Source organism: Cupressus sempervirens, chromosome 2 (genome assembly GCF_028749045.1).
Source record: "Cupressus sempervirens isolate cs-2001-9-10 chromosome 2, ASM2874904v1, whole genome shotgun sequence".
Classification (NCBI taxonomy): Eukaryota; Viridiplantae; Streptophyta; class Pinopsida; order Cupressales; family Cupressaceae; genus Cupressus; species Cupressus sempervirens.
The window spans coordinates 724,827,056-724,840,293 of record NC_143119.1 but is presented as its reverse complement, the minus strand read 5'-3'; the positions used below and the strand labels follow the sequence as shown (position 1 = coordinate 724,840,293).

Here is a 13,238-nt window from a genome sequence, read left to right as displayed (position 1 = left end):
TTAAGTTAATGTGTCATTGAGTGATGTAAATACCAACTTAATAGGTAAATGGATAATACCTAAAGAAGAATGAGAAAAGAGAATATGCCTATTTTGCAACATGCAAGTGTTGGAGACAAAGTGACATTTTGTCATGAAGTGACCAAAAACATTTAAAAAAAACAATTAAAGCACTTTTTTAAAGAAACAAAACCGACCAAAACAACAAACATTTTGATTCATTCAACATCAAAAGACATATCTAAAAAATTGATCACAAATTGTTTAAAACTTTACCACCATATATGAAAGATGTGTACCATTCTTGAATCACATAAACTCCTTGAAATTAATCAAATAGAGGGTCCCCTCCCCTACATAACTAATTTCCTAACTTCATATACACCATATTTACTAAATAGTAGAGATGCTATTCCCAAGATATTTTGTGTTGTGTTTTAAAACCATTCATCCATTAAATCTAAAACCAAAAGCCCATATAACTACCCAGGCAATATGCCCTGAACCCTAAAATTCCTCTCCACCAAACTGACAAAGGGAGCTCAAGATGACGTCTAGGCCGCCAGATTCAGATTAGTTCTGCATCCAATGGCATTGCCGGCCACAAACGCGAGATTCTTCGTTCCTTCTCGCCCTGCAAAGCAATACATTGGCGTAGGGCACGTAAAGAGAACAGAAATAAAGAGAACAAATATGATTACGGGTTCGAATCCCACAAGAGAGATTCGGTGCCGCAGTGGTGCCCAGTTGAAAGAAGGAATCGCTGAATTTTATGACGCGTCTTCAGGCGTGTGGGAAGACATCTGGGGAGAACACATGCACCACGGCTTTTATCCGCTGGACAATCCTCAACGTGTCGATCACTCGGCTGCTCAGATCACAATGATCGAACAAGCCCTCTCATTTGCTGGACTTTCTGGTAAGTTAACCCTCTGGATAATGTTGCAGATTCCGTCTTTTTAATTTTATTTGAACGAGTTTTGCTGGGATTTAATTGGTTATTTTTGGTAGTGATTTGCGGGAGTAGGAAGTAGGTGTTAATATTAACATTTTGTTGGGCCTTAAAAAGGAATCAGGTCTTTCTGGAAGTATGCAATAGTAACGTGCAATAAACTTTATTGAAGTTTTAAGGATATCCACTGTTTATCATTATAGTGTATAGGAAACTATTTTTTTAATTTTGATTTTGTAAATTTAAGTGGGTACTTGATCTCTATGAAAATGGGTTCTTAGGAAATTATTATTTTTTAAATATTAAAGGGAAATAATGTATTCAATCTTAATAGAATATTATAATTGAATAAACTAATATAATATTATGTGTAAAATTATTATTGTAGTAATATATTATAATCTATTGTTTATTCAAATATATGTTCTAAATTTAGAGATATACATAGGTAGGTACATGTGTGTATATGTAAGTGGAATATGTATGTGTATATTTGTTTCTAAAAGAAGATAAAAAATATAGATCATTTATTCAATCCATATACTGCTAGTGATAATATTTAACTATAAAAGTGATATATAATTTTTATAAAAATATATTTTACTTATTTTTTATTTAGATATCTAAATTAATACTATAATTTATAACATTTTAAAAAGTTAAAACAATTTTTTAAATATTCATGAATTGGTTGAGATTCTTAGTAGAGTTCTATAATAAGGTCATACATGAAAGAAACTCATAATTGGCATGCTTACAAAATCAATATAATGATAGCCCAAACTCATGAGATTAGAAGTCCAACAGGAACATAAAACTGGCAAACACATTAGTTAACAAGGGCCTAAAACAAAGTCAGTGTCAAGTCAAATGTTATGGAGTTCAACAACATGAACTTAAAGATTCAAACTTGTAAGCAAAAAGGATCAACAAGAATACAAAAGACCAACAATCACAACATAAGGACCAACGATCACAACATAAGGACCAACAATCACAACATAAGGTAAGTCCACTATGATTAACAATGATATAAAAATTAGATCGAAAAACCTTGAAAAAATGCTTATATTTTAAAAATGCTCATATTGTATCTCTTAATCCCTTGACCCTTCAATTTTTTTTTAATTCATTCCATGAATTGCCTATCATCTATGAAACTGGGTGAAAGAGGAGGGGACAGCTCTGTCACCCAAAACAGAGCACCAAAGAAAGAGAGGATTGAAGACGTCTGACCAGAGAAGAGTCAATTGAGAGGGAGTAGCTAATTTTGAAACAAAAGCGAATGGTTCAAACATTTCATTTTAGTTAAAATTGGCTACTTTTCTAAGCTTAATTTTTCAATTAATGTGTAATATAGTTAAAATTGACTATTTTTCTACGCTTAATTTTTCAATTAATGTATAATATTTAAGAGTGGCCGAAGAGGCCTCATCAAGAACAAGGATGATCGCCAGGCACAAAAGGTTTCACAACAGCATCAAGAGCAGCTGGCAGAGGGCACAATGGACTTAAAAGACAATTGAAGAATATTGATTAGAATTGAGAAGTTCTAATTGCTACCCAAAGCAGTCATGTTTTACATTTGACCACAATAGATCAAGCATTATTTACATCTAGAGAAGGCTCTGTAGATCTGCTATAACTGTAATGCTCAATAGCTCTCATAAAATAAAGAAGACGAGTCTTATAAATAAGAATATTTACAATCATGTATTTTGTTGGAGTTCAGAGGAGTCAGAGAGGCCAAGAAGTGCTGTGGATGTTGGATGTGGCATTGGAGGGAGCTCGAGGTACTTGGCAACCAAGTATGGAGCAAATGTAAAAGGCATCACACTCAGTCCCCTCCAAGCCTCCAGAGCAACTGCTCTCACTCTTGCTGCAGGCCTTGGAGATAGGGTGGGTGATCCTCTACATGCAATTTTCATTAGTTTATATTACAATGTTAGTTAAAAAATCTACAAAGGAATTTCCATCAAGAGTCTGGAAATCTGTACTTCTAGATAATTAATGTTTAATTTCTGGTATTTGTGGTACGAATTTATTTGGTACGAATTTATTTCATTAGTGTTGCCCCAGCTCGCCTCAAGCTACTGGGCGCTGGGCTGGGTTGCAGGGACACCCCTGGATTTAAAAAATAAATATTTTTAATCAAATTAGGTAAAGCATCATTTGTGTTGCTCTTTCTTCTACATTACATGATTTGATTCAAAGCTTTCAAAAACTAAAATTAAGCACAATAACATTATAGACTGCAGAAGTCATATATCTATAATGATTAATTTATTTCTATTAAATGTAATTTCTTTCTTCGTTTCAATTGCAGGTTGATTTTCAAGTTGCTGATGCATTGAACCAGCCTTTCCCAGATGACCAGTTTGATCTGGTGTGGTCAATGGAGAGTGGAGAACACATGCCAGATAAAGAAAAGGTAGATTTTAATAGGTCCTTTTTAGCCTGTCATTTTTATCTACTACTTAAACAAGGTAAGTTTTATTTAACTAATCTAGATGACTCAGAACATTAGCTTTTAATATTATGTGAGATTCCTTTTCTTCAATATTTTTAACATTTCATGCTCTATCATGAAAGTGAAATAACAAGAAAAAGAGAATGGAATCTAATCGTTTTATTTACAATAAAAGCACAGCTCCCATTTGAAAAATGCCCAGTATCGAAAGGGCCAGACCAATGAAATGGACAAGAGAAAACAGAACCAAAATGGTAGTTTAAAATACAAATTAATTATCTCCCCACATCAGAAGAAACAATCATGGGAGACGCTCATGCACACCCAAAGATCATTGGTTTAGTTTAAATTCTTCAATGAAAATATTAAATTGCAACCATTGATTTATGGGTTGGGCAGTTTATGAAGGAGCTGGTCCGTGTAGCAGCTCCTGGTGGATCCATTATAATAGTGACATGGTGTCACAGAGACCTCTCACCAGGAGAAGTTTCTCTCAAACCAAGCGAACAGGTAATATTTTCCTACGCTTAGACAAAAACACATTTATAATTGTTTGTGGCTTTTACATATTGCTTTCTAACTGAAACCATTTTCAACCCATCTCAGGAATTATTAGACAAGATATGTAGTGCATTTTATCTTCCAGCCTGGTGTTCTGGGGCAGATTATGTGAAACTTGCACAAGCTTGTTCACTAGAGGTGAATAGAATGAGGAATTTAAGTACTAAATTAGCAAAGTTAAACTAAAACAAATTCACAATAAATGTGGTTGAATACATGGGCTTTGTGCAACAGGATATTAAGACGGCAGACTGGTCAGAAAATGTAGCTCCCTTTTGGCCAGCGGTGATTAGCTCAGCCCTAAGTTGGAGAGGAGTTATGGGTCTGCTTAAATCTGGTATATCAATCTTCTCTAACTCTACAATAATGCCCATGGCTCCATTCTTACACCCACATAGAAATACTAAAGAACATGACAGAGCTAAGCCGCAATTGCAGATATGCATGCCCTTGAGTACTAATGGTTTGTTATTTTGGACAGGGTGGAAGACAATTAAGGGGGCACTTGCTATGAATCTTATGGTGAAAGGCTACCAGCAAGGACTCATAAAATTTACAATTATTACTGCCCGCAAACCAACGTGAAGGAATTACCAAAAAAACGAAAATATGTTTGAAAATAAAGATTGTCACGAGGACAAAGCTGTGTTAGGCTGATCATGTAGCCATGAGCTTTTTATGGTATCACTTCGATTATAGGTTTTTGAAATAATTTTAGTTTGAGTCTGCCCCATCTCGATTCATTGTACAGGTTATTAATTATTATCTCATTTGATATTGTTTTTGATTGTATAAACAGAGTACCACCCTGATTGGAATAGAAAACAAGAGAGACTATACCATTGCAGCCTAGAACAGATCCATAATTACATTATTAAGAAGTAGTAAAATAGACAGTTTTAAGAACTAATATATAAGTTCAATATTTAAAATAATCATTAATTAGTAACAAATTATAGAGAGAAAAAATAAAAGTTCTTTATAGTTTACCATATTCGTATATGTTTTTGGGACTACATAAGGTGACAATAATATGGGAAAAATAGACAGACACATTTCACCACCAGTAAAATTTGACTTTGACCTCTCTTTCAAAAGTACAAGTTGTCCACCATTAGACAAACTCAGAGCTGACCATAATACCAAAAGAAACAGTTATAGACCAAAAACAATTTAACTTAAGAAGAAAATTCAAAAGCAAAACATCATTTTTTGGAGCAGTGATCAAGCATAAAAGATGCCATCCATAAAATTGTTCTATAAAGTCTTTCCATTTTTCTTCAGCTGATTTTTGAATTTTTTTTCACAATGCCATCAATGGCGGTGGTGATGAGCCTCAAGATGACTATGCAACATCAATGCACAAGAGAATACCAAACTTATGAAGAAGGCTCCAAGAATGAAAGCCACAACGAGAATCAACTCAATATATGAAAAATATTACAAGACACTCAATACTAGACTTATTGCCAAAAGACACACTATCATAAGGCAAGATAAAAAGGACCTAAAGGGGAGATACAATATCTAAACATTGGATACATGAAATTAAGTATAATGAAATAGGCTTTTAGATGTTTTAGAATTGATGTCTTAAGCATGCACTATTAATTCAGTTCCACAACTTCCACCACACATTAGTACTCCCTCAATCTCACATCGCCCACAATTCACACATACTCCACACAATTGCAACTAATTCAACCTTCTATTTGTACTATTTGGATCCATGCTAGTCATTAACTAGGTTGGCCAAAACAAGGGATATGGGTAATTTTAGATGCTTGATCATCAAAACATAATTATGGTGAAAGTGGTCCTATCTAGGAGATGGAGAGGAACCAAAACATCAAACTACAAAACCCAGTGTGATCTTAAACCTCACATACACTTGGTGCACATCATCCAATGTTAGGAACAAGGTAATGTGTAGCAATAGGTAGTCAACCCCCCAAAACACATCTTCAACATGACAGATCTTAAACCTCACATACACTTGGTGCACATCACCCAATGTTAGGAACAAGGTAATGCATAACAATAGGTAGTCAACCCCCCAAAACACATCTTCAACATGAAACCACTCAATGCAAATCTCCATACAACATAGTGAGACACAAAATCAACTCAATACACCATCTATTGAAATTAAGAACACGAATAAGCAAGATAGCAAACCATGTCAACCAAATAGCCACAAACAACCATGTAAACCAGCTTTAGACACAATGTAGCATTGAAGAGATCAATTAATGCTTTGAGGCCATATAAAGATGTTTCTTGAATGGTCAACGTCATTCGATCTAAGCTATGTTCCAAACCACAAGGTCATATCTAATGCAAAGGAATGTGGAGTATTCTTCTAGAATACTTTGCTAGAGCACTTCTCTACAAACACATACTTCAACATTATTTAATGATCAAAACACCTCAAATGTTCATTAGCAACATTCTACCATCCATGCTATTGTTATGCTTCTAATCCCCATCTTACCAAAGTCATGTTTATGTTTCTTATCTTAATTCTAATTCTAACTTGAATCATTAACACACATACCATTTCTATTGCAATACAACAAACATTGAGAAAATATGCATAAATTTCTACATTTTGCAACATACTAATACTAGAGAGGCAATACATTTGGTATACATCTTGCATCACTCCACAATTATGTTAGCATAAGACTAACAACCCAATCATCAATGACACTTCTCATCTCATAGAATCACAACTGCAATCATTATATGTATATCAACAAGTTCTCAACTTTATCATAAATATTGACGACATTGTTGCTTCTCAAGGTCTTACGACTACAACAAGCAAATGGTTGACAACAATGTAACACCAATTACTAACAATCTTTCCCTTCATCATTGATGCCAACACTCATCATTATTTTCCTCTTTCTTAACAAGCTTTCAACACTTTTTGTGGCTTCGATTAGTATATCACCCCCCTTCACATCAAGAATAAAGGGACCAAGGCTTGCAACCTTATTCTTCCTTTATCAAACTTGTCATACCTTGTTGTTCTATCACACTCTTTCCTTATGTCAACGATAACTAGTTAGATCACCTACAAAAGTACATGAAACAATAAATATATCTTGAGCTTTCTCCCCTTGGAGAGATGCACCATTTTATGCATCTAGTTAGGAGGAACAATAATCCATAGCTTCTCAAGAGATACTCAAAGCTATTCTTAAAGAGTGCCTTTGTGAAGATATTTACAACTTAATCCTTGGTAAGAAAACACTCCAACTTGATCTCTTGTTCTACAACCTTCTCTCTTAAAAAGGGATATATGATGAAAATGTGCTAAGTCCTTGAATGCTAGATTCTTTAAAATATTTATAGCACTTGTATTGTCCCACATAATTGGAATGCACTCATTATACAATACATTGATGTCCTTAAAGGTCCACTTCATCCATGTAACTTGAATGCTGCAAGTTGTAACAATATATTCATCTTTTGCTATGTATAAGAATGTCGAGTCCCATTTCTTATTGAACCAAGAGACCAATTTGTCTCCCAAGAAAAAAATACACTAGTATTGGTACTTCTTCTACCATTTAGACAACCAATGAAATCAACATTGGTGTAAGGCTTTAATGATAAATCAACACTTTCTTTGTACCACAAAACATAATATAGAGTTAACTTCCAATATTTGAATATTCGTTTAATGACCTTCGCAAATGATTGCTTTCAATTGGCTTGATATGCAACAACCAAACAAATTGCATGCATTATGTCTGGTCTAGAAGCAATCAAGCAAAAAAATCCTCTGATCATAGACCTATGAAGAGTTTGATAAACTAGGAAAGAGTCATCATCTTTTCTGAAAACTATAACTAGTAGCCATAGGTGAACTCAATGGTTTTGGATCTCTATACCATTTTTAGCATTTTCTTAAGATACTTAGCCTAAGAAATAAAGATACCATCATTTAGCTATGAAACCTGACGTCCAAAGATAAAGATAACTCACCAATAATAGACATCTCAATTTCTTTTTGCATCTCTTCTACAATCTTGCACACTACATTCTCTCCACCACAAATGGTTCATCAACATATACTACAACTACCAAATCTTTTTCTTCCTTAATCTTAATATAAATATTACTATTTGCAATCACTTTCTTGAAACATTTCCGAAGTAAGTACTTGCTCAACCTTGCATACCAAGCCCTAGGGGCTTGTATAAGATCATATAAAGCCCCTCTTTTTAGTCTGTAAACCATATCTAGATCCGTTGGAAATGGTAACCCATTTGTTGCACTCTACATTCTTTCCACCAAAGATGGTTCATCAACATATACTACAACTACCAAAAGCTAATATTAATATAAAGATTGCTATTTGCAATACCTTTCTTGAAACCTTCCTGAAGTAAGTAGTTGTCCAAACCTTGCATACCAAGCCCTAAGGGCTTGTGTAAGATCATAAAAATCCCTTTTAAGTCTACAAACCATATCTAGATCCTTTGAAAACTGAAACCCATTTGAATACTCTATATAGGCTGCCCCCTTCTCCTAGCTTATTCTTAAGTATGCACTTGATTCCAATGTTGTTCTTATCCACTAGTCTAGGAAACAATACCCAAGTCCTGTTCTCTCAAATTGTTTTCATTCTTCATCTACTCTAACATTTATGCTTTCACGAATTCTTTTGAGTTTTTTGTTGCAACACCTACTTGCCTTGATTTTGGTTGAGTAACTGAGAATTATCCATTCTTCATCTATTTTATGTAGCGTTTATTGCCAAGGATTCCAAAGTATTTGACAGTGGTAGGAATTTCATACCAAATCTTGTAGGGGTTTGTAGAATTGTTGACCCTCAACTGTACTCTATTCAAGATGTAGACAATGCCTTCAACTGCTTCTCTCCAATATATTTCAGACAAATTTACATCTTTCATCATTGTTCTTCCTAGTTTTTGAACTGTTCTCTTGTTCCTTCTTACAAATTCATTTTATTGTGGTGTTCTAGGAGTATCTACAATTGTCTCCTAATACTATGATCTTCACAAAAAAATTCAAACTCATTTGAAGTAAATTCACCTCCTTTATTAGACCTTAGGCATTTTATCTTACTATATATCTCATTCTTAAGTAAAGATTTGAATGTTTCAAGCTTCCATTCTCTAAAGAAAGTTACATAAGTCATCCTAGCATTATCATGAATAAGAAACATAAAGTAACTTTCATCATTATCCTGCTAGGTCCACAAAGATATATTAACCCACTTCAAAGGTTTTTTAGAGGGAGAATCCTTTCTCTTGAATTTTTTCCTTGCTCTCTTTCTCATTTGATATTTATTGCATAAACTATTTGTAGGCTTAAAGATCCTTGACATGTCTCATACTACATTTGTAAAGCTGAACTTTACCATATTGTTACAGTTGATGTGACCCATCCTCTTGTGTCATAGAATACAATTACTAGATTGTTCCAATAAACATGTACCTTCTCTAGCCTCTTGAGTTGATAAACATCCCCATCACTTGTAGTTCTTTTTTACACAAGTTTTCTTAAATTCCACTTTCTAATATCACAACTGTTTACATAAAATGTGACTCTATATTTTTTTTTGCAAATTTGAATGACACTCAATAGAATGTCTTGCTTCATTTATGAATTGTTAATAGTCCCATTTCCATAGATTGGAGCGATTCCCTCATCACCCATATTTGATGGATCCTCCATTCCACTTCTCAAGATCAATCAAATTTCCCTTGACACCAACCATCTAATGAGATTAGCAATCACCCAAATTTTTGGCTCTTTTTTTTTGCATGAAAATTTGTTTATACAATCACTTTGCTCAATGAAATTGGTACCAGAGTTTCATCTTTATGGTAGCAATTATTAACTTTAGCGTAGCAATTATTATCTTTGTAACAAAGACTTCTCTTATGTTTTTTTCTTTTACTACTATCTTTTGATTCTCTAAAAGGGAATCTATCTTCATATTGACCAATTCTACCACTGTTAAAACATTTGAAAGGTAACCAACCTTTGTATTTTCTAGTTCCTTTTTAAAATGTCCATACAAAATTGCTTTAACATCTATAGAGCCATGAAGTTGATCAACATCTTCCTAAATGTTTTTGCCAACTTTCAATGCAACCTCTACTTGATGAGGATCCCTGTCAATTCTCCCATCTCATATTTTGTAAGAGCACCATACAATTGATCTATGGTGCAATTACTGAAGTGTTTCTTTCTTCAATATCAAAATCCTTAGTGTAATGTCCCCTCTTTAGTTCGACATGGCATTGATCATGGATTTGCCTATTCCAGACTCTCGTAGGCAAATGGTGTGGAGAGAGAGTCAATTCTACGGATTAGATGGTCATATCTTGCTCTTGAAGAAGTGTTAAGAGGCTATATTTTATTATTATGTGTTATTGGGGCCTACATGTTATAATTTTAAGTTAAGTTGCACTTTTTATTTTATAAAATTACTTTATTAAAAAAAGTGCATTATAATGAGATTTTTATAAAGGATGTTTCTAGAAGTTCTAGCAACTTCTTAGAAAAGTGAATAAATAGAGGGCTGGGCCTCTCATTTGGACATGCTTGGATTTGAGATTTCTTCTACTTCTTCCATTGTGGAGCAAATTTGTAGTCTCTTGGGTCTGCAAATTATTATTTGATCTTTGGGAACGAATCACTCCCTTGGATTGGCGACTTTGAGGGTGTGAAATATCACCTGAATTGTTGCATTTGAGGAGTTGGTAATTCAACCATCTCATTTGGACTTCATTGAGATTCAGTTATAAGGGTTTACTTTGGTTGGAATAAGGGTTTCAGTTGTGCCCTAGCATTTGTGGATTGATTAACAGGGTTTGAAGACACAGTTGTGCATTATTTTCAGACTGCCAGTCAAGGGTTTGGACCCACGTTTTTGCTCATAAATCCTAATTGGCTTGACGAATGAATTTCATATTTTAGGGGGTTATTCAGCAACCCTAGGTGCCCAGATTTATTGCTTTTGGAGTGACAAAAAATGCTGCAATATTTTTATCTAGTAGCCGTACCAGGCCGTACCAGTACGGCCCTGTCAGTTGGGCAGCAGCAGCAATTTTGTGAGTTGGTTTGGGGTAGATTGTGAGGTCTTCGTGTGGCATTAATTCAGCATTCATATTCGGCAAAATTGGAGCTATTTCAGGTGCACAAACTGAAGTTTTGATTGCCAAAATATTGCATGTTATGGATTAGAATAGTCAGCACTGTCATTGCATAAATAGTTATTTCCAGTCATTAATAACTGTTGTAAAAGTTTCGTCCTTTGCATTCCAAATATAAACTGGGTTATTGTTCATGTCATAACATTGCATTGTCAAGAGCTTGATGTATTAGAAGTGCATAGTTGTCTCTCATTGTAATCAGTTCTATTTGCTGTCATAAAATTAGAATTGCATTGGACTTCATATTTGAGTTTCATATTGTCATCTATCTCTTAGATTGGTAGTGTTATAATCTGGAATTGTTGTTCATACATTATTGGCATCATATATTGAGGTTTCGTTGTACAACAATTAGTAATATTGCAGCCTTATTCGGTTACATGCCAACTGTTTGACAAAATTCCTAAGTCCAGTTTGAGGGTTTCAGTGGCCTTTATAGTAAGGGTCATTACAGTGGTATCAGAGCTATAAGTCCTGCCATCCTGTGGAGGTCTTATAGGGAATTTGGAACAGCTGGATAGAAGGGAAAGTGTTTGGCGAAATGTCAAAACACTAAAATTAGAACATTTATGAGCATGCGACAGAGGCTTTATAATTTTCGCAATACCAAAGCAAGACAAGATAGGATTTCAGACCTGCAGAGCGAACAATCTAGCTCATCTGTACAGGTGGACATAGAATCCAGTCATACAGACACAGGGGAGGTATTCTTTGATCAAGACTACGACTACAATATGGATAGAGGCGGGAATGCCGGTCCAAATCAGCAAGAGGAAAGATTTTTACAGTTATTAGACACCTTGGCACAGGGACAACAATTAGCCGAACAAAGAGCACAGGAACAGAATCAGAGAATGGAGCTTATGATGCAGATGATGGCTCGTCAAATGGGGTTGAACGCTAACATAGGTGGAGGAAATAATCAGAATGGTAACAATCAGAATGGGATTAATTAGGATGGGATACATAATGGAGGCGAAAAAATTGGGAACAATTTCGGTCATGCACCCCAGCAAGCTAGGACAGTGAGTTTGAGACCTATGATTCCCACGTTCCTTCCTAGAGCTCTAGGGCAGCCAGTACCAGAACCCTAGATCACTGACATACAGGATCAGCTGAGGAGAGATTGGGAAGTAGGAGGTCTAGATTTTACAGCTGCAATCACCTTTAGAGAGTATATGGATGTGCGGATGAAGCATATGCCCCGTGGACATGACAGGACTCAGAGCTATGAGCTGCGAAAGAAAGTAGGGAAACTTCAGTTACCATATTTTGATGGCTCGAGGAAGTCTACAGCAAGAGCTTGGGTTCAAAAACTTGACACATACTTTCAATTGAACCCTATGTCTGAGGAAGAAGCTATTAAGTATGCAACAATTCACCTGGATGGGTTAGCACACGAGTGGTGGCATCATGGTATGATCACTATGGGTCATGCACACATTACCTCATATGTGGAGTTTACGGAGAGACTGATTGAACATTTTGATAAGAAGGATCCAGAACTCCATTTCAAGGAGTTAGCTCAGCTTAAACAATGGGGATCATTGGAAACATACATTTCAGAGTTTCAGAAACTTGCAGTGTTAGTAACAGATGTATCTGAACGGAGGCTATTGGTTTTATTTATGGATGGGCTAGTTGATCCATTGAGAGGGTGGATTAAAGCTCTCAACCCTCCCACTTTGCAGGGAGCCATTAAGAAAGCTCGTGACATGGATTCCTCTTCAGCTTCTAAAAATAAATTCCAGGCAAAGAGTTTCCCTTCAGGAAAAGATAGGGACAGGAAACCCTTTCATAGAGAGGCACAGCTACCTAAGGAGGAAAGTAAGAGGTTGGACAAGGAGACACTTAATGACTTGCGTAGGAAGAAGCTATGCTTCTATTGCAAAGGCCCGTATGAGTATGGCCATGACTGTCCTATGAGGCCAAAAGGGAAGGCCAACCGAGCAATGTGGGCTTATTACAAAGGCTCAGATTCAGATAGTTCAGAATATCATGATGAGGATCCTGATGAAGTAGAGGGAGAGCAGGAGATAGATAGTGCAGG

General features: G+C 35.3%; 1 protein-coding gene across 1 annotated transcript; it reads left to right on the top strand.

The window, feature by feature from the left end:
* Nucleotides 1-310: 310 nt before the first annotated feature.
* Nucleotides 311-4,838, top strand: LOC149575428 (putative tocopherol O-methyltransferase, chloroplastic). Its single transcript, XM_089815170.1, has 7 exons — nt 311-919; nt 2,685-2,851; nt 3,279-3,383; nt 3,822-3,932; nt 4,029-4,121; nt 4,218-4,320; nt 4,465-4,838. Exons 1-7 carry the CDS (start codon nt 589-591, stop codon nt 4,566-4,568), a joined length of 1,014 nt encoding a protein of 337 aa, XP_089671296.1. The 5' UTR covers nt 311-588; the 3' UTR covers nt 4,569-4,838.
* Nucleotides 4,839-13,238: the final 8,400 nt, after the last annotated feature.